Source organism: Ooceraea biroi, chromosome 2 (genome assembly GCF_003672135.1).
Source record: "Ooceraea biroi isolate clonal line C1 chromosome 2, Obir_v5.4, whole genome shotgun sequence".
NCBI lineage: Eukaryota > Metazoa > Arthropoda > Insecta > Hymenoptera > Formicidae > Ooceraea > Ooceraea biroi.
This window is the reverse complement of record NC_039507.1, coordinates 16986122-17005949: the sequence shown is the minus strand read 5'-3', so window position 1 is coordinate 17005949 and position 19828 is coordinate 16986122. Positions and strand designations below refer to the sequence as shown.

The following is a 19828-nucleotide window of genomic DNA, read 5'->3' as shown; positions in this document are numbered from 1 at the left end:
AAACCGTTACACTTCAGTCCTAACTTTCTCTGTACTGCGATATCTAGCGGTCTGAGGAAATTTTGTCACTTGAAAAAGTTGTTGTGCTACTCTAGCACAATCCGGCACAAGTGGAAAAAATTCGAAAATGTCAAATTTTTTATTCACCCCCACCCCTTTTTCATTAATAATTATCGACTCTCAAATTAATTTCCGATTTTTATGCATGTCTCTCGTAGAGAATGAGTAGTACAACTCAGCACAACTCGCAGAAATTATATATTTGCCTTGCAATGTGATTTTATATGTTTTTTTAATCTATCTTTATGAATTTTTTTATCGAAACGCAATGAAATATTCAAATTTTTCCAACGGCACAACACGGCACAAGTCAACGCCAATTTGGAAACAAATTTGAGCTTAATCGCGAGAAAGTGCGGGGCTACCAAATTTTTCATTTTATTTGTTTTTTCGAAAACGGTTTGAGATATTGAACTGCGGTTTGCGGCACAATACAGCACAAACGGAGCACAATACAGCACAAACGGAGCACAATGCAGCATAATTAATGAAATTCAAAATTCGAAAAGTGCGGGGCTATCAAATTTTTCGTTTATTTGTTTTTCGAAAACGGTTTGAGATATTGAACTGCGGTTTGCGGCACAATACAGCACAAACGGAGCACAATGCAGCATAATTAATGAAATTCAAAATTCGAAAAGTGCGGGGCTACCAAATTTTTCATTTTATTTGTTTTTTCGAAAACGGTTTGAGATATTGAACTGCGGTTTGCGGCACAATACAGCACAAACGGAGCACAATGCAGCATAATTAATGAAATTCAAAATTCGAAAAGTGCGGGGCTACCAAATTTTTCGTTTATTTGTTTTTCGAAAACGGTTTGAGATATTGAACTGCGGTTTGCGGCACAATACAGCACAAACGGAGCACAATGCAGCATAATTAATGAAATTCAAAATTCGAAAAGTGCGGGGCTACCAAATTTTTCGTTTATTTTTTTTTCGAAAACGGTTTGAGATATTGAATTGCGGTTTGCGGCACAATACAGCACAAACGGAGCACAATGCAGCATAATTAATGAAATTCAAAATTCGAAAAGTGCGGGGCTACCAAATTTTTCATTTTATTTGTTTTTTCGAAAACGGTTTGAGATATTGAACTGCGGTTTGCGGCACAATACAGCACAAACGGAGCACAATGCAGCATAATTAATGAAAATTCAAAATTCGAAAAGTGCTGGGCTACCAAATTTTTCGTTTATTTGTTTTTCGAAAACGGTTTGAGATATTGAACTGCGGTTTGCGGCACAATACAGCACAAACGGAGCACAATGCAGCATAATTAATGAAATTCAAAATTCGAAAAGTGCGGGGCTACCAAATTTTTCGTTTATTTTTTTTTCGAAAACGGTTTGAGATATTGAATTGCGGTTTGCGGCACAATACAGCACAAACGGAGCACAATGCAGCATAATTAATGAAATTCAAAATTCGAAAAGTGCGGGGCTACCAAATTTTTCATTTTATTTGTTTTTTCGAAAACGGTTTGAGATATTGAACTGCGGTTTGCGGCACAATACAGCACAAACGGAGCACAATGCAGCATAATTAATGAAAATTCAAAATTCGAAAAGTGCTGGGCTACCAAATTTTTCGTTTATTTGTTTTTCGAAAACGGTTTGAGATATTGAACTGCGGTTTGCGGCACAATACAGCACAAACGGAGCACAATGCAGCATAATTAATGAAATTCAAAATTCGAAAAGTGCGGGGCTACCAAATTTTTCATTTTATTTGTTTTTTCGAAAACGGTTTGAGATATTGAACTGCGGTTTGCGGCACAATACAGCACAAACGGAGCACAATGCAGCATAATTAATGAAAATTCAAAATTCGAAAAGTGCGGGGCTACCAAATTTTTCGTTTATTTGTTTTTCGAAAACGGTTTGAGATATTGAACTGCGGTTTGCGGCACAATACAGCACAAACGGAGCACAATGCAGCATAATTAATGAAATTCAAAATTCGAAAAGTGCGGGGCTACCAAATTTTTCGTTTATTTTTTTTTCGAAAACGGTTTGAGATATTGAATTGCGGTTTGTGGCACAATATGGCACAAACGTAGCACAATTCAGCACAATCAAGAAAAATATGAAATTCAAAAAGTGCAGGGCTAACTTCACACACGTTAGATATTCGAGTTTCGGTGTTTCGACGAAAGAAAGTCGCACAGTTAAAAATCGTAGAAAATTCAAAGCTGACAGAGCGGAGTCCACTTTACGTTTTCGAGACACAATACAACATGTGCCGGCAAACGCAACAAGTCGAGTGATGACTTCTCGGTCGCACAAATCTTTCACGACTTAAATCGAGCGTTCAGTATTAAATGATCTCTGACATGCTCTTTCTCTCTCTCTGTCCACTTGGATTGTCAAGAGAACGGAGAACGGACACAAACGTTTGAATATATCTGCTCTAAGAGTGCGGCATTATTTTCGTTTATCAGCTATTTATCATTCGACGGTCATAATAGATGAAGCGTGACTCGTATTATTCTCCCGTAGACACGTGGCATTCTGATGAATAGCCTGAATTCGTTAGTATTTCCAAAGCTCCGAAGAACCGGCGCGTCCTCGATCGCTCGCCGCAGATTATCGCGCATGTATTACACGCGATCTCCGCGTTTCTTCCTCCTTCTCTCGCTCCCGCTCTCCTGCTTTGTTTCCCTCTTCCACGGTTGTACATTCTAGTTTTCGCACAGTCAAAACGATAATCCGGCACAAAAGTACGCGATGAGCGACACGAGAGGCTCACGCACAATGGGCATTTTAATATGAATAATTTATATATATATATATACATATATTGTACCTGCAACGACGCATTTCTGCTCGCACGGTCGGGAGAGAGTCTTCCGCCACGTTTCGCAGTTCGTAGAATTCGCAGCGATCGAAACCGATGCAATATTGAAGAGAAAAAGTTCAATGTTGCAGATACGGTGGAATTTATCTTACCGCAACATTGTCGCACATTTCTGTATTATGATAAGATATAATTTAATAAGAGCCGTAGCGCGATAAAACTTTTGGAATTTTTAAATAATTTATACTGCAATGGAATTACGTTTTAATTATATTCGAATAATTTTAAAAAGAAATATACATATTAATATGAATTTTAATATATAAATGAGTTAAATAATTAACAAGAAAATATAAATGGAGTATAAAGATGCAAAAGCCAATCTGTTCCGACACGTTACTTTCATACGAAAAATTGTTTATCCAAAAACAGCATTTTTAAAGGCACTATTTATACATATATACGCATAATTCTTGTCGAATATGTAGAATATGTAAAATTTTTCGGCTTTAGAGTCATTCAACAATTTATTACACATATATAATATCCGTTACGTTACACGCGGTATTGGGCAAATTATAAAAGAAACACGATATTAAATGTTAATGCGATATTTTAGAATGATGAAGATCCCATAAAATGTCAACACCGTAATATATTAAAAAAAAAAAAAAAAAATACGGAATGTTATATGCACCAATGACGTATACCAAGAAAGAGAAATTAGCATTGGGAGTAACTTGTTTCTGCTGGGCGTAGTTGTTTTGTGCATCAATATCGATGTATTTCAAAGATCTAAATATCACTTTGCCACATTTTTAATTAACAATCTTGTAACAAACGTCGCTATAAGAATACGTTTACATGTGATCTCACAGTACTCTAAAAATTACGGAATCACGCTTTGATCTATGTCATGTAATATAAACGACGGGAATTACTTTGCGATTCACATCGTACTATGTAATTGCATATTTTCTAAAAAAACAATTAAGAAATAGATTTATATATCAGGAACTATTGAATAAGGGTTCGAATAAAACAATTACAAATAGCTCTTGATTTTGTTCAAGAGTCATGTAAGCGATATGTTTCTCCTATTTGATATTTCCGATAAAAATACGCTCGTACCTAAAAATATATATATATACAGGGTGTCCCGGGTTTTAACCGACAAACTGCGGGAGCATATTCTACTAGTGGAAATAAGAAAAAATTCTTATATCGAGTTTGCTTAGAAATGCTTTATTACAAAGTTATAAACCAATATTGAAAAGAAATATGAGATAAGTGACAACGGATTTTTTCACAAAAATAAAAATTATGTACGCAATGATTTAGTGACGCATTTCAAAATGTTGTCCTTGCACATCGATACAAGCTAGACATCGACGTAGTACAGAATTTGTTACAGTACGACATTCCTGAAAATTTTGTTGCATCTCAGTAACTGAATTAGTAATTCGTTGCTTTAAATCTATCTGGTACTCTCCTGTTAGGAAATCTACGTTGATACTCTCGTACGGCAGCTCGTGCATTTCCGTCACAGAATCCGTACACGAAATGAATATCAGTGTATTCCTCATTTGAAAACACTTTTGGCATTCTGATAGTAATTGCTAGTTCACACGACGATTGAAATCTAACAGCTACTGTTGTGAAAGTAACGATCATACTGAATCGTTTCAACATAGTGAACATGAATACATGTGAATACACATAACATAAACATCTTTGACCTTCCAAATTCTACACTATGTTCCGTTGTTACTTATCTCATATTTCTTTTCAATATTGGTTTATAACTTTGTAATAAAACATTTCTAAGCAAACTCGATATAAGAATTTTTTCTTATTTCCACTAGTAGAATATGCTCCCGCAGTTTGTCGGTTAAAACCTGGGACACCCTGTATATATATTGAATACTGCTTTCCCTCACATCATAAAAGTGACACTAAAAATAGGTTGTACGATTACAATGTGTTAGGCAATTGTGCGGTAAACGCCGATAAACGCTCGTCGTCAAACATTATTACATCGAATTTCCAAATTAATTGTAATAGGAAAAATTAAGATCTTACGTCTATGTACATCCCTCCGTCCTGTCTTTTTCAATTTTTACAAACCTGGAATAAAACTTATCTAACGACAATACGCTAGTAAAACGGTGTCAAAGTCCATTTTGCAGGACGTTAAACGCGGCGCCCAGGGCCCAGCTTAATTCGTGGCCGCGTATCTTCTTGTAAAGCTGCAACAGGAAGTAAAGAAAAATATTTCATTCTCGCGAAATATATTTTCGCATTCGATTGAAACGTAGTGTCCACTACGGCACACGTAAGCTTTACTTACGTATAATTTAGTCGATGGTTCGAGGCCGAACCCATCCTTCAGCAGAACGTAAATAAACGTTAGATCCAAGCACATAAATGGCTGATCGGTGTTTGGGTAGTCGCACGTCTCCATCGCCTGCTTCAAAAGCGAGCTCAGTTGCACAACTCCGCCCAAAAAGGGATCTATTAATGCTACCTAAAGAATCAACATTGTATTCTTTACGTCCATTTTTATACAATAATTCCTAAAGCTCAAGTTTTTTATTTCAATCTTTATTTAATATTTTAATAATTTTTTTACTTCATAAATTAGTAAATTAATAATTAGAAAAAACATTTATTCTGCAATAAATTTATCGATATTTATAATACTCACAATTTAAAAAAATTAAAACTTTACCTCCGTCGCGCGGTCGAAATAGTAGGAAAACGCGTACACCTCATGGTCCTTCAGACCTATCGGCTTGTTGGCCAGGGTACTGACGTGCTTCTCGACGATCTTTAAGCACTCCGGGAAGCGCACGATTGGCTTGTTCTCATCCCCGCCCGCAAAGTTCTGCGTCTTCACCAGTTTGTACGTGCCGTTCGTCGGGCCCTTCACGACGTAGTCGCGGCCGCCGTAGGACCACTCGGCGGACACAATCGGATTGATGCACTCGGAGCGAAGCTCCGTGGGAAGCTTGAGACTCGCGTCTTCCGGGTCGACGCCGTGGGTCAAGATCGCCTTCCTGGCGGCCATCAGACCCATGCCTAAGTAACTGTGCGTGTACAGACTCATGTTGTGGTTGAATACGTTGATGGTGTAGATGTGCTTCTCCAGCTGTCTCGCCTGCTCGTTGTCCGGCTGAAACGTGACCTGCGTCGAGCCGCCGCCGAGGTCCAGCGCGGCCACGGTGCTCTGGGAGCCGAGCGAGCTGAAGCGCTCCAGCAGGAAGTTCACGGTGAACCAGGAAAAGATCCCCTCGTCCGTGCCGTCCATGATGGAGATGGAGTTCTTCGACACCTGGAAGCCGGAGGTCTGGAACAGCTTCCTGCACTCCTCCAGTATGCCGTTGGCCTTGTGCTCGGGCAGCAGTCGCAGCCCCGCGGTGGCCTTCATGGTCAGCAGCGTGCGCGACCACTCGGATTGCGGGATCACAGTCTTCGCTTTGTTCAGGAGGGTGGTCAGGGATTTCGCGGCGTCCTGCGGCCGGTCCGCGAACGAGCTCAGCCCGGGCTTCACCTCGCTGAACAGCTCGCCGTCCAGCATCAGGTTGCCGTTGAGGATGAACTCGTGGAAGGTGAACGCCAGTACGCGGCTGCCGGTCGAGCCGGCGTCGATGACCACGACGTAGAACGGCTTTTGTAGGTTCAGGGAGAACGCTAGGGTGTCGATGGCTTTGCTACCTATCCTCATGGGTTTCAGGTCACTCGCTATGGCTATGTAACCTAGGAACAATGTGCCGAGCACTACCAGTATGCTAAAGTACTTCCTCCCCGGCTGGCTGGTTTTCTTTTGGCGGGATGCCAGTTCATCATCAGGCTCCTCCTCATTGTCGGTTCTCAGCTGAAAAACGAAGAACAAAAATGACGAAATCGCTTTTCAAGATGTCGCGGCAGCTCGGAGAGCAAGGGATCGACAGAGATCGACTCGGCACGATGAGGTTAGAACAGCCTCTGGCGTAATGAGTCACCCCTCGTCAGGCAATTTAACCAATTTGTCTCGGAACCTTCAACTCCGCAATCAATTTTTCTATCGCGTCGAGGCGAAAGCCAGAGCAAAGCGTCCTGGCCAGTGTCATCAATTAACCTCACCGCACCGCGGCGCTTCCCCGATTTATCTCTACACTCACGAGCGTGTATCGCATCTAGGGCGACCCGCGCGATCCTCCGGGACGCAGGCTGGTCACGTAAAACGCGCGATTCCGCTCATCCGACAGGCGCGACCACGCGGGGAGCGAGGTAGCATCGCGTGCATCGCGGGCAGGTTCGGTGCAGCCCGTGCAGCCGTGCTTTATCATGTGCCGAGCCGCGCGAGCGATCACGTGACACGCAGGAAACGGGCACGTTCGAAATTCGAACATCGGCGCCAGTCATCGAGTTCGATCATGCACTTGGGCTGGTCATCGAGGTCGATGTTGGCCGATGACCAGCCGACCAACGAACGGGTCCCGACGGGAACCGACGCGTTATTAACAAATCGTTCGTACGTACCTTGCGTCGTCTCACGTTCATGCTTCGCTGGGCGCGCGAATACTTGTCGGCAAGAGGCGAAAAGCGCGCGAGAAGTCGAGCGCACGAGGAGGATTACGGTCGAGCGAAGCCGATCGAGACTGCCCGGATCGGATAGTGCGACGCCAGTCGCACTAAACCCGGTAGGGTCATGTCGGTGAGAGTGACGCACACCGTGCGTCGAGTAGTGTTGGTCTGTAGTTTGCAATTCATAATGACATGGCGACGTCGATAACGCGTGCTTTCAAGGTTGCTCCGCGGTGTCTCGCGGCCTACAAATGAACCGTTATCGCGGCCAGGGGGCAAAGGTGAATAACAGCGAGGGGAGGTAGACGCCCATACAGCACGAAAACATTTCAGAAGTATTTCATCTGACAGATGAGAGCATCTCATAAACATTGCAAAATGTTTCTGCAACAGTTATGAGACAACTCCGGAATAGCAAAATGTCCGCGACACTTGCGTTCAAAACCTTATAGAAAGGTTGCTGAAAGGTATAGATCAATCTGCAACCTTTCTGAAATATTGCCGAAAGATTATTAAAATAGCTGAAATCTTTTTGATATATTACTAAAGGTTAATTGAAATAATTTTTAAACTTTCTTATTATGATGTTGCACACAAATTACAAAGCTCTTATTAAAATAAATTGAAAATACTTGAGAAATTATATTTAAATTTATTATACGAGTATTCAGAAGATTGCAAATACTAAAAAGTTATAATAAAAATTATATATAAAATGTATTTATTATTTTTATTGTACGTTTTTATTTAATATTTGCAATCTAATTAATATAATAAATATGCTTAATGAAAAAAATACATAATATATATAAGATGTATAGATATACACATACATAGCTAAACCAAGTATTCACCAAGTTTCCCTTTAAAAAGCGTGAATTGTTAGCACATTGACAAAGAGCCATTCTTATATTATATATTTTCCTTTTTCTTCCTCCAAATAGTTGGTTAAAAGGAAAGAATTATATAGATATATAATTCTCTGTTCAACCAACACTTATATTTGAAAGAAAAAAAGGATACGTGAAGATAATGCATTTTTTTGTCAACTGGTTAGCTTCACTAAAGATTAAATACTTGGTCTAGGTATATATATATATATATATATATATATATAATTTTACTTTTTACAATATTCACATTTTTTCAAATTTATTGCATGTGGTAGGTTTTAGAAACATTTCTGTTGCAACATTTCATATGACATATTGCGGAATCCTTTCAGAAATATTGCATATGAAATGTGAAATCTTGAAATGATTTTAAAACCTTCCTGAAAGCTTTCTGTATTAATCGGTGCTGTATGGGCGACGACAAGGCAGCGATCAAAGGGGGAACAGAGAACCGATTGAAATGATCTGAATTAACGGTCGCTCAGGCGGAGTTAAAAAAATCTTCAATAATTGCATGACCGATATTTCGTTAAAACGAGGTTTAATGACTTAAACTACGTTTAAAATAATTAAGCTGCGAATGGAACTGGACCGTGCATATTCAATCGCTCTCGCGGTCCGCGTTCCGCGAGAGAAGAGATAATGCGCGTACGAGAAACGCCACGTGATCGCACGATCATCAGCGATGATGAAAGGCGCTAGTGTCCCCCCGGGGCGCTCTTTTACGTAATCTGTAAAATAAAACAAGAAGAATCAACGAGCCAGACGCGATCAGCGTGAGCCGAGAAACGAGGCTTATCGTGGCGCCGTGACTAGTCACAATTTGGCCCGAGTAAATCGTCATACTCCGTCCTTCTTCACTTTATTAGTATTTTAACGCAGTTGTCTTCCCACGTTATGAAACATTCGTGTCATGAGTATCTCGAGGGAATTGAAAACTCATCCAACGAATTTTGCCTAATCACAGTCAATTTGCCCGAGGGAGTAAATAATTCCGCTGAATTATGCAATCCTATTAGATAACGAACCCATATGATGAGAGCTGTCGTTATCAAATCCGCGGATATTATTTTTATTATTCGCCGCACTCATCTCAGTCGCCCGAGTCTGCCATGCGATTTCTAGTTCCGCAACGTAAGTGCATCCGCAAGTATATGGACGGAATCAGTGTTCTACAATGTATATATATTTATTATGTGAATAATTGTTGTGCAATTGTGGATTGTGCGCGATCAGTTAATTAATTAATTAATTGGTAGATTAAGCAAAATATGTACGATATGTACTGTTTAAATATATACAATAATAATTCGACTCGAAGTGATTTTTTTGTACGACTGCGGCAATATATTTTTATTATTTTTTTCCTTTTTGATTAAATACTTAGTTCGAACATTTTACCGGAAAGAATTGCATTTTATTTACATATATACATTATAATGCACAGATAAGACATAATCTAATCGGTAGATGAAATATTTATGTAGGAAGAAGGAAACGGATTATGCAATCGAGATAGTTAATTGTTATATAAAAATAAGTATTGTACTATTTTACGTGACTTAATAATATTTAATGCAAATAAGTATCATCTGTTAAAACAGTTCTGTAACGTCAAAATAGGCGCACGATATATTTATATTAATTATGTTAATATCGAAGAATTATAATATTGTAATTGACGTAGTCCACAGTCATTATACATTAAAAAATTCTTTTATAATTAATTAATGTTACGCGAGGTCGAGTTCCTGTACAACCGAACGCGTGAGAATGAAAATACATTAACCATTGTATCGAAGGTTAGAATTCTTTTCTGTGCTAAAAATAGATCCCAACTCAACAATATATTTTTAGGTCGTATCGTTCTCCAGATTTCTTATACGCAGTATGGACCATGCTGACACACACTTTTATTAAGATAAGCTTTTAGTTGTACGAGTAAGAACGCTCTCGCTTTATGTAGCAAAAGTACTTAGTGAATATTAATACCCTCTGATGCTTCGCTGGAGAAGATAGCACACCATTTTCTTTAAATCTGGCAAGCCAAGCTGGTAAGAAGAATGCAGAGTACATATACATAAAACCAGGCAGCTGAAGTGCAAAACTTTAAATACCATTGGAATCATACTTTTTATAATATAACACAAGGCATCATTATTATCAATCATTGCTAATAATTTTATAATCCAATGATCTTGGAATAGGAAAGACTGAACTGTACATTTGCTTTCAGATGCGCTCCACGCCGAGTCAAATGACAATATAAATTACACATTACGTCACGCATTAACGCAAATAATTATTCCTTTTATACTTTTCCACCGGACGCTCTTCATCGAGCCAGAAAAATGACGCATCACACGACGGATAGCGTTCTAAAGGACGCTGTCATCCAGATCGGCTCCGGAGGATCCGCAGGCTTCATCGAGGTTTGCATAATGCACCCGATGGACATCGTTAAGACGCGTTTCCAGCTCCAGGTGAAGTCGACCAAGTCAGATCCGTTGTATTATACAGGTATGTACCTGGCGTAGCGTCAGGCTTGCCAAGTCGTGAATTGCACCTGCTGATATTATTATTACAGGGGTTCGTGATTGCATGACTAAAATATATAAGACTGAGGGATTGCCGGCGTACTGGAAAGGAATTCTACCTCCAATAATTGTAGAGACCCCCAAGCGTGCTGTCAAAGTGAGTCTCCGCTGCTGAACAGTGCGGTCCAACAGTCTCTAGCTACTCTCGCGCGACACAATCGCCTTTTCTGTTTCAGTTTTTCACATTCGAGCAGTATAAGCAGTTCTTTCTGTTCGGCGCCAGCGCACCAACCGCCTTGGTAATTATTATAATATATTTAACAATATTACCTTCGCTAATTGTTCGAAGAAAATAAACAAGTACGCATCATTGCAGACGTTCTCCTGCGCCGGCTTCTTCGCCGGTGTGACCGAGGCTCTATTAGTCAATCCCTTCGAGGTGGTGAAGATAACGCTGCAGTCCAACAGAAAGCACATCAGGGAGACCCCGTCGACGTACACGGTGACGAGAGAGATCATCTCGAAGTACGGTTTCGGGCCGAGCGGCCTTTACCGGGGCCTCACCGCCACCATAATGAGAAACGCGGTGTTCAACTCGTTCTACTTCGGTTTCTATCATTCCGTGAAAGGATACATACCGCCCGAGCAGGATCCCTGGTTGGAGTTTCTGTATAAAGTAATGACTCAGGCTCTTTGTACTTAAATTATTATCATTTCGATCATTAGTCACGTGGCAAAAATTGTTCAGTTTGCTATAGGATTTGTCTCTGGCACCGTTGGCTCGTGCCTAAACATACCGTTCGACGTCGCCAAGAGCCGCATCCAGGGGCCGCAGGGCAACGTACAGTACAAGGGAGCGCTGCAGACCATGCACATGATTTACAGCAAAGAAGGGTATTTACATTCATGATTTATCAGCTGAGATGTGTCTGTTTGTTTTTTTTCGCCCGGTTCCACCAACGTCGAATTTTAATTCCAACTACCTGACTTAGAAAGGGACAAAGAGCGAGTTAAAATGAAGACGTTGGTGGAGCCGGGCCCTTATCACTCGTCTAATCGTCCACTATCTAATCACACTAGGTTCAGAGCCTTGTACAAAGGTCTGGTTCCAAAAGTGCTGCGATTAGGCCCGGGTGGCGCCATCATGCTTGTCGTGTACGACTACATGCACGCGTTTCTTATGACAAAGTTCAAAGCCTAACACTTGCATTGCATTTCGAGGAGCTGTGAGATAGCTGTAAGGATAAGTACCCTCCAGGAACAGAGTGATATGTTTAGTATAACAATATATATATATATATATATATATATATAAAAACAGAATATATATATATAAATATTCATATAATTTTATAATCATTTAAGACATAGTTCTTTACATGCTTAGTGTGCCAAATACATTGTTTTTTCTTACATGTCTTGTTTTAATAATGTTAATGTATCATTTGCATTACCTTTTGGTTCTAAACACATGCACGCAACACACCTTCGGGTTCCTTTCTATTTTTTCAATATATTCCAAGGGGAAAATATTAATCATTTAAGACAAAATCTAGCCACTTCTCCAAGTCAACTGGTTCACTTGACACGTTCTTTGATTTCTGCTTAGAATCTGCAACAAATTATTTAAAAAATACACACGTACATATCTTACTTAATATTACGAATTTTTTTAATTTTACTATGAATTTTATTTCCATAATTCACAAGATGAAAATTGTATGACGAAGCAAAATTTGGAAAATGAGATTTTGTGACATAAGGTATTACCGTTGCTATGGGAAAGAGGAACAGGTTGCGTGATTGTCGTTACGCCACTCTGCACAGGTTCCTTTAGGGACAGCAGGAAATCTATATCTTCCTCTAGACTATCGATGCTGTCTTCCGATTGAGATTTCGTCCCTGCCGCGAGCTCCGAGTTTTTCGACTGATCGCTCGTCGTATCCCTGCTCGCATCAGTTTTCGAGACACTCGATGAACCCGACGTGTCTAGTTCATTCAGAATGATGCCGTACGCCGCCTTTCCTTCCTCGGCGTTATTGCAGATACTTGTTAATTGGTCGCTCTAGAAATTATTGTACAAATAAATTTATTAAAAAAATGATTATAAAAATAAATCGAATCCTCGCTTAATAAATTTATTATTTATTAATTTATGGTTAGATAAATTTAATCACCGTCGAGTGCGTGCGTGTGTGTGTGTGTAATCCGAGACGTAACACTTACCGTGAAGTATTTGTCATCGACGCCGACGTACTCGTTGAAGGGAATGCCACTGATTGCGGCTGATAGGGCTTTCAGATTCAACGTGAAGAATTCCGAGTACTGCGACGAGTCGACGGACCAAGTCTTCTCCGACTTGAAGACGAAGTGCCCGCCCTTCGAGAACGGCGCGCTTATCAGAGTACGAAAGTCCTTACCTACATCCTCGTCCGTCGCTTCTTCCGTGTAATCAGCGAAGGATGACGGAGGCTGCTGTAATTTCCTTCTCGTTCTATGCGTCTTCACGGATTTCATCGCGCTTCTCGATTTGAGGTTAGCGCGCCTCAGCTGTCAAGAGACCCATGCGTACCTTGCGTACTTTTCGCGAGTGACCGATGCCCGATCGATTAATCGAAGCTCGACTTGCGCTTGTTTAAAAGTTCGATTACTCCTTCGAATCTCAAAATTGTTTTCAGAGTTCACACAAACACGTTTTTTTGTCGTTCAAAGTATTTAACGTAATACCTTATGTTACAAAATCTCATTTTCCAAATTTTGCTTCGTCATACAATTTTCATCTTGTGAATTATGGAAATAAAATTCATAGTAAAATTTAAAAAATTCGTAATATTAAGTAAGATATGTACGTGTGTATTTTTTAAATAATTTGTTGCAGATTCTAAGCAGAAATCAAAGAACGTGTCAAGTGAACCAGTTGATCTAGAGAAGTGGCTAGATTTTGTCTTAAATGATTAATATTTACATTACGTGCTCGTTATTAGAGAAATTCGCGGGATTTAATTTTACGGACAAAAGTGCGGACTTTCGAATAACTTCGTTAAATGTCAGACTCGAATCGAAAGTTTCAAGAAATTAATTTACAACTATCTTGGGATCTACGGATTCAAAAGATAGATTTTTACTGGAAGCTAAACTTTATTGGCATCAGATTTTAAAGACCAGATCTCAAATGGATATCTAAGATCTCTATATATATGCATGCATATTATTTACTCGTACAGAGCCAAGGTCCAGAAGAGATGTGCAAGACCAGGTCTCTTTGAAGGCGTTAATCAATTGCACAGGATAATCGAGAGATAAATTCGGCTAATCATTTTGTCGCAAGAGTAAAACGCTGCTTATATGTATATCACACACCAAGTAAAATTCCGCAATATATATATATATGTATATAAAAAAAAGGAGGGGTATTAGCCGTGTAGTCGTGATAAGAAACAACATTTATTGATGAAATGTTACGATAAAGTTCGATTAATTGCTATAGAAGAAGATAAAATTAATAACAGAATGAGGCTTTTTTTCTTGGAGGAAACAGAGGTCTCAGGATGGTGGAGGGAGAGGATGGGTGTAGAAGAAGGTACACACAAACTTTTATTTATTTTTCACGTATACGGATCTTGCACATATATATGTAAGCAAATATATATATGCGCCTCTCTATAAAGCGAATGGTGGCGCGTGCGGCAACCAAATCAACTGATAAAGAATATGATCGGTAAAAAGGTTCTTGGGAGCACCCTTACGCTCGCGCGTCCCTATTTTACGAAAGATTTTCGATGCTTCTTGAACATTTTCGGAAACACTTTCGGTTCCAGTTTCAACCCCCAACCAAACGACTCGTCCCGGTCGGGGGTCTGACTTGAAGTTCTGAACTCGACTCTGACTTGTCTTCGGGCTTGCATGACTTACTGAGCTGACTTGAAGTTCTTCTAGGCTTGAGACTTCTCAGCCGGAAATGAATTGCAGATCATATTCTTTGTCACAAGCAACCGAGAAAACCTTCCGATTCTTGATAATGCGAGCAAGATAAACGTGTCTTCGGATATCTTGTCTTCGACTTTTCAAAACTCATTTTTTCACAGTGAAACTTCAAACTTCCCTCAATCATCCAATACCTCTTGATTCAAAACCTTATAAACAAACAAACAAGTTAGAGAACTTATTTTTACTCTAGATAGATTGGTTATTATTTTCTTATTTTTGTGTTTTTATTTTTTCGTATCGATATCTCTTGATTTTTCGTATTAATCTTTTCTTTTTTTTTTTGAAACATTTCCATCCTTCGTTTTTATTCAAATTCTGTTCAAAAGCTGGAATACAACTGTAATATAATTAGCAATTGACCAAACACTGAATATTCAATCGTATTCCAGCCTTCACATTATAGCCATGTATTTTTACATAATGTAAACCTTATCTTCATAAACATTAATGGGAAGCGATATAAACTTATGAAAATAAGGTTTTGTCTCTATTCTAACCTTACTGCTTTCGTGCAAACGGTTTACATTACGTTACTCATGTTATCCTGCACTTTATTATTCATAAAATGCGGAAATTCAATTTTTTTTCTCGTTTTTTTCCACTAACTATATAGGTGTCACGGAAATCATCATCATTATAACATAAATGCGTTATAAATGAGTCGCGTACAATGAAGAACTATAATCAGGTAAGGTAAGAATAGTTAATAATAAATTGTTGTTTTCTGTGTGACCCTTTGTTAGACGAAATTTTTGGGGTCAAAGAGTCTTATTAGCGGTCTCCCAAAACACCTGGCATCTCTCGCATCACACTCGCGTCACTTAATACCGACCTGAAATTCATTAAGCAACAAAAAAACCATGATTGTTTTTTAGCAGTTACGGATTGCTGCTTAGTTACTATACTCGACCGTTTATCTCGATTGATTTATCGAATTTCGCATTTCTCTGATGCTTCTCCCGCCTGCCATCTCTCTTCTTAATTTATTTAGTACTCACTTGCAATCCAACACATTGACGACATTATTAGAAATATAAGCGGTCTACGGAAATATGAATCCGGGGGAAAAAAATAATGTGGTGCGAGGTGTCTGACTTTCAGATTCCTTTCGATGCAAAATGCATGCGTCGTTGCGCACGTGACGAATATACAGGGTGATTCGTATAAAGTGACCGATTTAATTATTAGTGAAATTTGAAGACATATGAAAAAAGAGTTTATACCGATATGTTCAGTACATTTTGATAACTTTTGGTGAATGTGGAAAAAATGCAGCTGAAACTGCAAGAGTATTAAACGAACGATATCCAGATCGACATAGACATAGTGCCCGTTCAATATTACGGATTATATCACGAGCAAGACAATTCATCTGTGTCGTCGAGTTCAAGGTCAAAACTTTGAACATTTATTGTGAAGAACAGAAATACAGATCATACATTTGAATTTTATTTTATCATGTATTTTTGGCCTTGATTGACCTTGAATGCTTTTATGTAATGTATCATTAAATTTATATTAAAAAGGGCTACTATCCTATAAAATAAAAAATACAGCATTCCATTAAAAAAAAGTTGACTTTGAAATGTCCTCAACGCCTCCACTCATAAAATAATCGTATCCGTTATATGGTGTCCCCCTTTGTACTGAACATATCGGTATAAACTCTTTTTTCATATGTCTTCAAATTTCCCTAATAATTAAATCGGTCACTTTATACGAATCACCCTGTATATATATATATACAGGGTGTTTCCTAAGTAAGTAGACAAACTTAAGGAGGATATTCCTTGGCTTATTTTAAGAAGAAAAGGTCATGTAAACATATGTCCTAAACTGCTTTGTTTTCCAAAAAAAGTACAGCACTGCAGTATCATGGCTGCAGGTGGACATTTTCAGCAGTTACTGTAATGTTATTATTTTTCTTTTTAGTTACTATTTTCTTTTTCGTTATAATTTTTCTTTTTGGTTACTATTGTTTTTCATTTGTTTCATTTGCAATAACACAAACTGTTCTATAATAAACGAAAAGTGAACGAAAACAGTGATGTACTTTTTTTTGGAAAACAAAGCAGTTTAGGACATATGTTTATATGACCTTTTCTTCTTAAAATAAGCCAAGGAATAGCCTCCTTAAGTTTGTCTACTTACTTAGGAAACACCCTGTATATATATATATCTTTCTTGAGATTTTCAACGATTTCAATACTGATACGTATTCGATTATCGGAGATTATGATAATCAAATACGTTCAGGGGTATACTCGGTATCGGAGCTTTACGGAGGTATAATTTCCCGATCTTCTTTGCGGAATCAACGCACATGTAACACACATTAAAAATTGTTCTGGTCAACGGTTGTGGATACGACGGGCACGATGCGTCCTCTCACGGCGAAACTCTATCTCGTGTGCTTAATGTTCGGCACGGTATTTACGTAGAACGTGGAGAAGCTTACGCTGGCGGATGCGTAAAAGAGCGAACTGAGGAGAACGATGGTACGTCGTACCGTCGTACGAGTTACGGGGAAATGTGATTTGTCTTGGTGGTTTCTGTAGATGCATGATGGTGTGTTGTAACTTGACACAAGGATGGCATATCCATGTAGACTGCTTATATTACAGCAACAAGTTATAGTGAAAGCTCTACTTACGTGGCGAGTAGGAGCGTGATCTAGAACGATCGTAGCGAGAACGCCGGCGGCTGTAGTACGGACTGGGCGAGCGGCGGTAGCTTCCCCTGTAGCTGATTCTACAATTTTCCAGGAGCAAGCGGGAAATTTACAAAAAAATGTTGAAAGCTATTTCTTGATCGCATTTTTTGTGACCCACTTACTCCCTGCGTCTAGGTCCGTCCCACCCTCTGTCGTGCAGGTGTGTAGGCTTGCCCATGTATATTCCGGGGGTAGGAGTGTGAGCGCGCTGCGTTATAGAGAAATCTACCCTGATCCTCCTGCCGTCGATCGCCATGCCGGTGCACTGTTCTTTCGCCACTTTCGAGTCCTCTGACGATTCGAAGTATACAAAACAAAATCCCCGCGATCTTCCAGTCTGCAACAAACGCGATTTACGGGTCATACATCGATGCTGCCACGTCCGCCTCGTGACGAGAAAATTTTGTCGACTTGCAATTGTGGCCAGCCGCCTTTAACGTGTCATATAAGTCTCGAGTATGAACGTTCTAAGTCTCTGGCTTCAGTTTGCTGTCCCCTTTGAAGACGTATCATGGGGCAATGAGTGAGGCACTGTCGCCACTTGTTTTAGCGTTTAAAAAAGGGGACACTAAGACCGAGATATCAATAGTATTTTTTTAGTCTTACCTTAGCGTCGATGACGACTTGTACTCGCTCGACGGGGCCGTACTTGGAGAATATGTGATGTATTTGCTGCTCGGTCGTGAAAATCGATAGTCCAAACACACCTAGACACCGGGAGGGGCAGGGGTTGTCGCGATTGCCGACGTGACGCCGCCTGGACGACATGGGACTGCGCGAGTGGGACCTGTACACGTGCCGCTCACGGGAGTACCGCGAACGCGAGTACGAGCGGGATTTACTGCGGGAGTAACGACCGCCGCGATACGGCGAGCGGCTACGGCTGCGACTACTACCGCGGTGGCCAACACTGGCGTATTTGCTGCCGCGATACGACTTCCGACCGCGCGACACCGAGCGACTGCGCGACCTCGAGTATTTCGCCTCCCGATGCGAGTCCTTGCGTTCACGTGACTTACGCGATCTCGAGTGCGACCGCGAGTCCCTCAAGCCACCATCCGCGGTCCTGGGTCTCCGGGGACTCGCACTGCGACTGTCGCTCCTCTGTAAATCGCAAGATTATGAATATAAATAAATATATTAAATGTATAAATAAAATTTATTTTATTAGATATATAATTTTGTTATAATTATTAAATTAAATACGTAATTACAACTAACGTTTTAAATACATAATTACGTGTAACAACAAATATCACATGACCCTTCGGCCTTTTTAAAAGACATGGCCCTTTATTTTCTTCTAAATGCTAAATCTAAATTGTACTGCTGCACTAATTTACATTGCAATTTTAAGCGAGAGATTCAAGGTCATACTTGTTGTTAAAATACACCTCGAGAGATAATAGAATAAAAATAAAATATTTATGTGCTCCGCGATCCGCATGCGAGGAATTAATAATGGCTGTGTTGAATCGCGTTGTTGGATCGATAATGGCTGGTTGAATCGCTGTACGTCATAATAATTCGCGCTGCGCAATTCCCGCGACCGCGCGAGAGATTTATAATGCATCTATACTCACTTCAATGTCGCTCATCACTGATATTTTTCCAAAAGCACGCTTCGTACCGTGTAAACGCGACGACCGAACGTGCACCACCTCCTCCCGTGTCGACGATTCACGTTAATATGGCGTTGTGTCGCGTATATTTTAGCAGGAAACGCCGGAGCGCACGCACATACACAAACGAAGGCACTAACATCCGGCGGTGTTGCCATGGAAATGATGTCGCGTCCCCCACATGGATAATTTTCGTACTGTCGGAGTCGGATCGCGATCACCAATCAAATTTCCGATTTTCTAGGGACATATTGAGCAACGAAAGATGATTGGCTCTTAGATGCACAGAAGCCTTGAGGGTGCCGTTACATGGAGCGTAACTTGCGTAAGCGTAACCTGCGTAACCTAGTGAGTAGCTAGAATAGGCACACTGCGTATTCTAGTAAATTACTAGAATGTACGCTATTCTGAAAATTCCATTTTACATGGCGCGTACTTTGCGTTAAATGCGCATAAAGCGTAACAAGCCTGACCAATAACAGATCAGGACTTCTGTTGTACAATACAACAGAAATAAATCGATTGGTTGTTATTATTTAAGCGTATTGCTAAATACGCGTCATGCGAAATAGATACTTTGATGTAAGAATGTGTTGAAGCGTAATATATGTGTGTAATGTATGTACGAGATGCGTGAAATAACCTA

At 39.9% G+C, this 19828-nt stretch overlaps 4 protein-coding genes and 1 long non-coding RNA gene across 7 annotated transcripts; 1 reads left to right on the top strand and 4 right to left on the bottom strand.

Annotated features, from left to right (window-relative positions):
• Window positions 1-4749: 4749 nt before the first annotated feature.
• LOC105278155 (ectonucleoside triphosphate diphosphohydrolase 5) lies at window positions 4750-7540 on the bottom strand. Of its 2 annotated transcripts, none has more exons than XM_011337007.3 (4): window positions 7386-7540; window positions 5593-6738; window positions 5212-5388; window positions 4750-5110 (listed from the first exon to the last, which is right to left on the bottom strand). In XM_011337007.3, the coding sequence occupies exons 1-4, from the start codon at window positions 7404-7406 to the stop codon at window positions 5033-5035; spliced, it is 1422 nt and encodes a 473-aa protein (XP_011335309.1). In that variant the 5' UTR covers window positions 7407-7540; the 3' UTR covers window positions 4750-5032. The 2 variants fall into 2 exon arrangements, with proteins under 2 accessions (XP_011335309.1, XP_011335310.1); XM_011337008.3 differs by lacking the exon at window positions 7386-7540 and adding an exon at window positions 7025-7211.
• Window positions 7541-8990: 1450 nt separating this feature from the next.
• LOC105278154 (mitochondrial 2-oxodicarboxylate carrier) lies at window positions 8991-12270 on the top strand. The gene is made up of 6 exons (XM_020031247.2): window positions 8991-10843; window positions 10911-11017; window positions 11097-11159; window positions 11237-11536; window positions 11609-11754; window positions 11941-12270. The coding sequence occupies exons 1-6, from the start codon at window positions 10675-10677 to the stop codon at window positions 12059-12061; spliced, it is 906 nt and encodes a 301-aa protein (XP_019886806.1). The 5' UTR covers window positions 8991-10674; the 3' UTR covers window positions 12062-12270.
• Window positions 10756-11305, bottom strand: LOC105278153. The gene is made up of 3 exons (XR_893737.3): window positions 11191-11305; window positions 10980-11087; window positions 10756-10892 (listed from the first exon to the last, which is right to left on the bottom strand). It is a non-coding gene; the product is annotated as an uncharacterized LOC105278153 (long non-coding RNA).
• On the bottom strand, window positions 12191-13462 carry LOC105278152. The gene is made up of 3 exons (XM_011337005.3): window positions 13087-13462; window positions 12631-12925; window positions 12191-12472 (listed from the first exon to the last, which is right to left on the bottom strand). The coding sequence occupies exons 1-3, from the start codon at window positions 13375-13377 to the stop codon at window positions 12393-12395; spliced, it is 666 nt and encodes a 221-aa protein (XP_011335307.1). The 5' UTR covers window positions 13378-13462; the 3' UTR covers window positions 12191-12392.
• An 820-nt stretch (window positions 13463-14282) lies between these two features.
• Window positions 14283-19304, bottom strand: LOC105278151 (transformer-2 protein homolog beta). 2 transcript variants are annotated; one of them, XM_011337003.3, is made up of 5 exons: window positions 19144-19279; window positions 18167-18664; window positions 17683-17897; window positions 17501-17598; window positions 14283-14993 (listed from the first exon to the last, which is right to left on the bottom strand). In XM_011337003.3, the coding sequence occupies exons 1-5, from the start codon at window positions 19156-19158 to the stop codon at window positions 14968-14970; spliced, it is 852 nt and encodes a 283-aa protein (XP_011335305.1). In that variant the 5' UTR covers window positions 19159-19279; the 3' UTR covers window positions 14283-14967. The 2 variants fall into 2 exon arrangements, with proteins under 2 accessions (XP_011335305.1, XP_011335306.1); XM_011337004.3 differs by having other exon boundaries at window positions 14286-15679; window positions 19144-19304.
• Window positions 19305-19828: the final 524 nt, after the last annotated feature.

Coding starts and splice junctions, on each gene's coding strand:
- LOC105278155 (XM_011337007.3), bottom strand. CDS start 7,406: ATGAACGTGAGACGACGCAAG. Junction 6,739..7,385: donor TGAACGTGAGACGACGCAAG/GTACGTACGAAC, acceptor TTCGTTTTTCAG/CTGAGAACCGACAATGAGGA. Junction 5,389..5,592: donor ATTTCGACCGCGCGACGGAG/GTAAAGTTTTAA, acceptor TTGATTCTTTAG/GTAGCATTAATAGATCCCTT.
- LOC105278154 (XM_020031247.2), top strand. CDS start 10,675: ATGACGCATCACACGACGGATAGCGTTCTAAAGGACGCTGTCATCCAG. Junction 11,018..11,096: donor CCCCCAAGCGTGCTGTCAAA/GTGAGTCTCCGC, acceptor TTTCTGTTTCAG/TTTTTCACATTCGAGCAGTA. Junction 11,160..11,236: donor CCAGCGCACCAACCGCCTTG/GTAATTATTATA, acceptor GCATCATTGCAG/ACGTTCTCCTGCGCCGGCTT.
- LOC105278152 (XM_011337005.3), bottom strand. CDS start 13,377: ATGAAATCCGTGAAGACGCATAGAACGAGAAGGAAATTACAGCAGCCT. Junction 12,926..13,086: donor TCGATGACAAATACTTCACG/GTAAGTGTTACG, acceptor AATAATTTCTAG/AGCGACCAATTAACAAGTAT. Junction 12,473..12,630: donor TCCTCTTTCCCATAGCAACG/GTAATACCTTAT, acceptor AATTTGTTGCAG/ATTCTAAGCAGAAATCAAAG.
- LOC105278151 (XM_011337003.3), bottom strand. Junction 17,898..18,166: donor AAGTCGTCATCGACGCTAAG/GTAAGACTAAAA, acceptor CGTTTGTTGCAG/ACTGGAAGATCGCGGGGATT. Junction 17,599..17,682: donor GACGGACCTAGACGCAGGGA/GTAAGTGGGTCA, acceptor GGAAAATTGTAG/AATCAGCTACAGGGGAAGCT.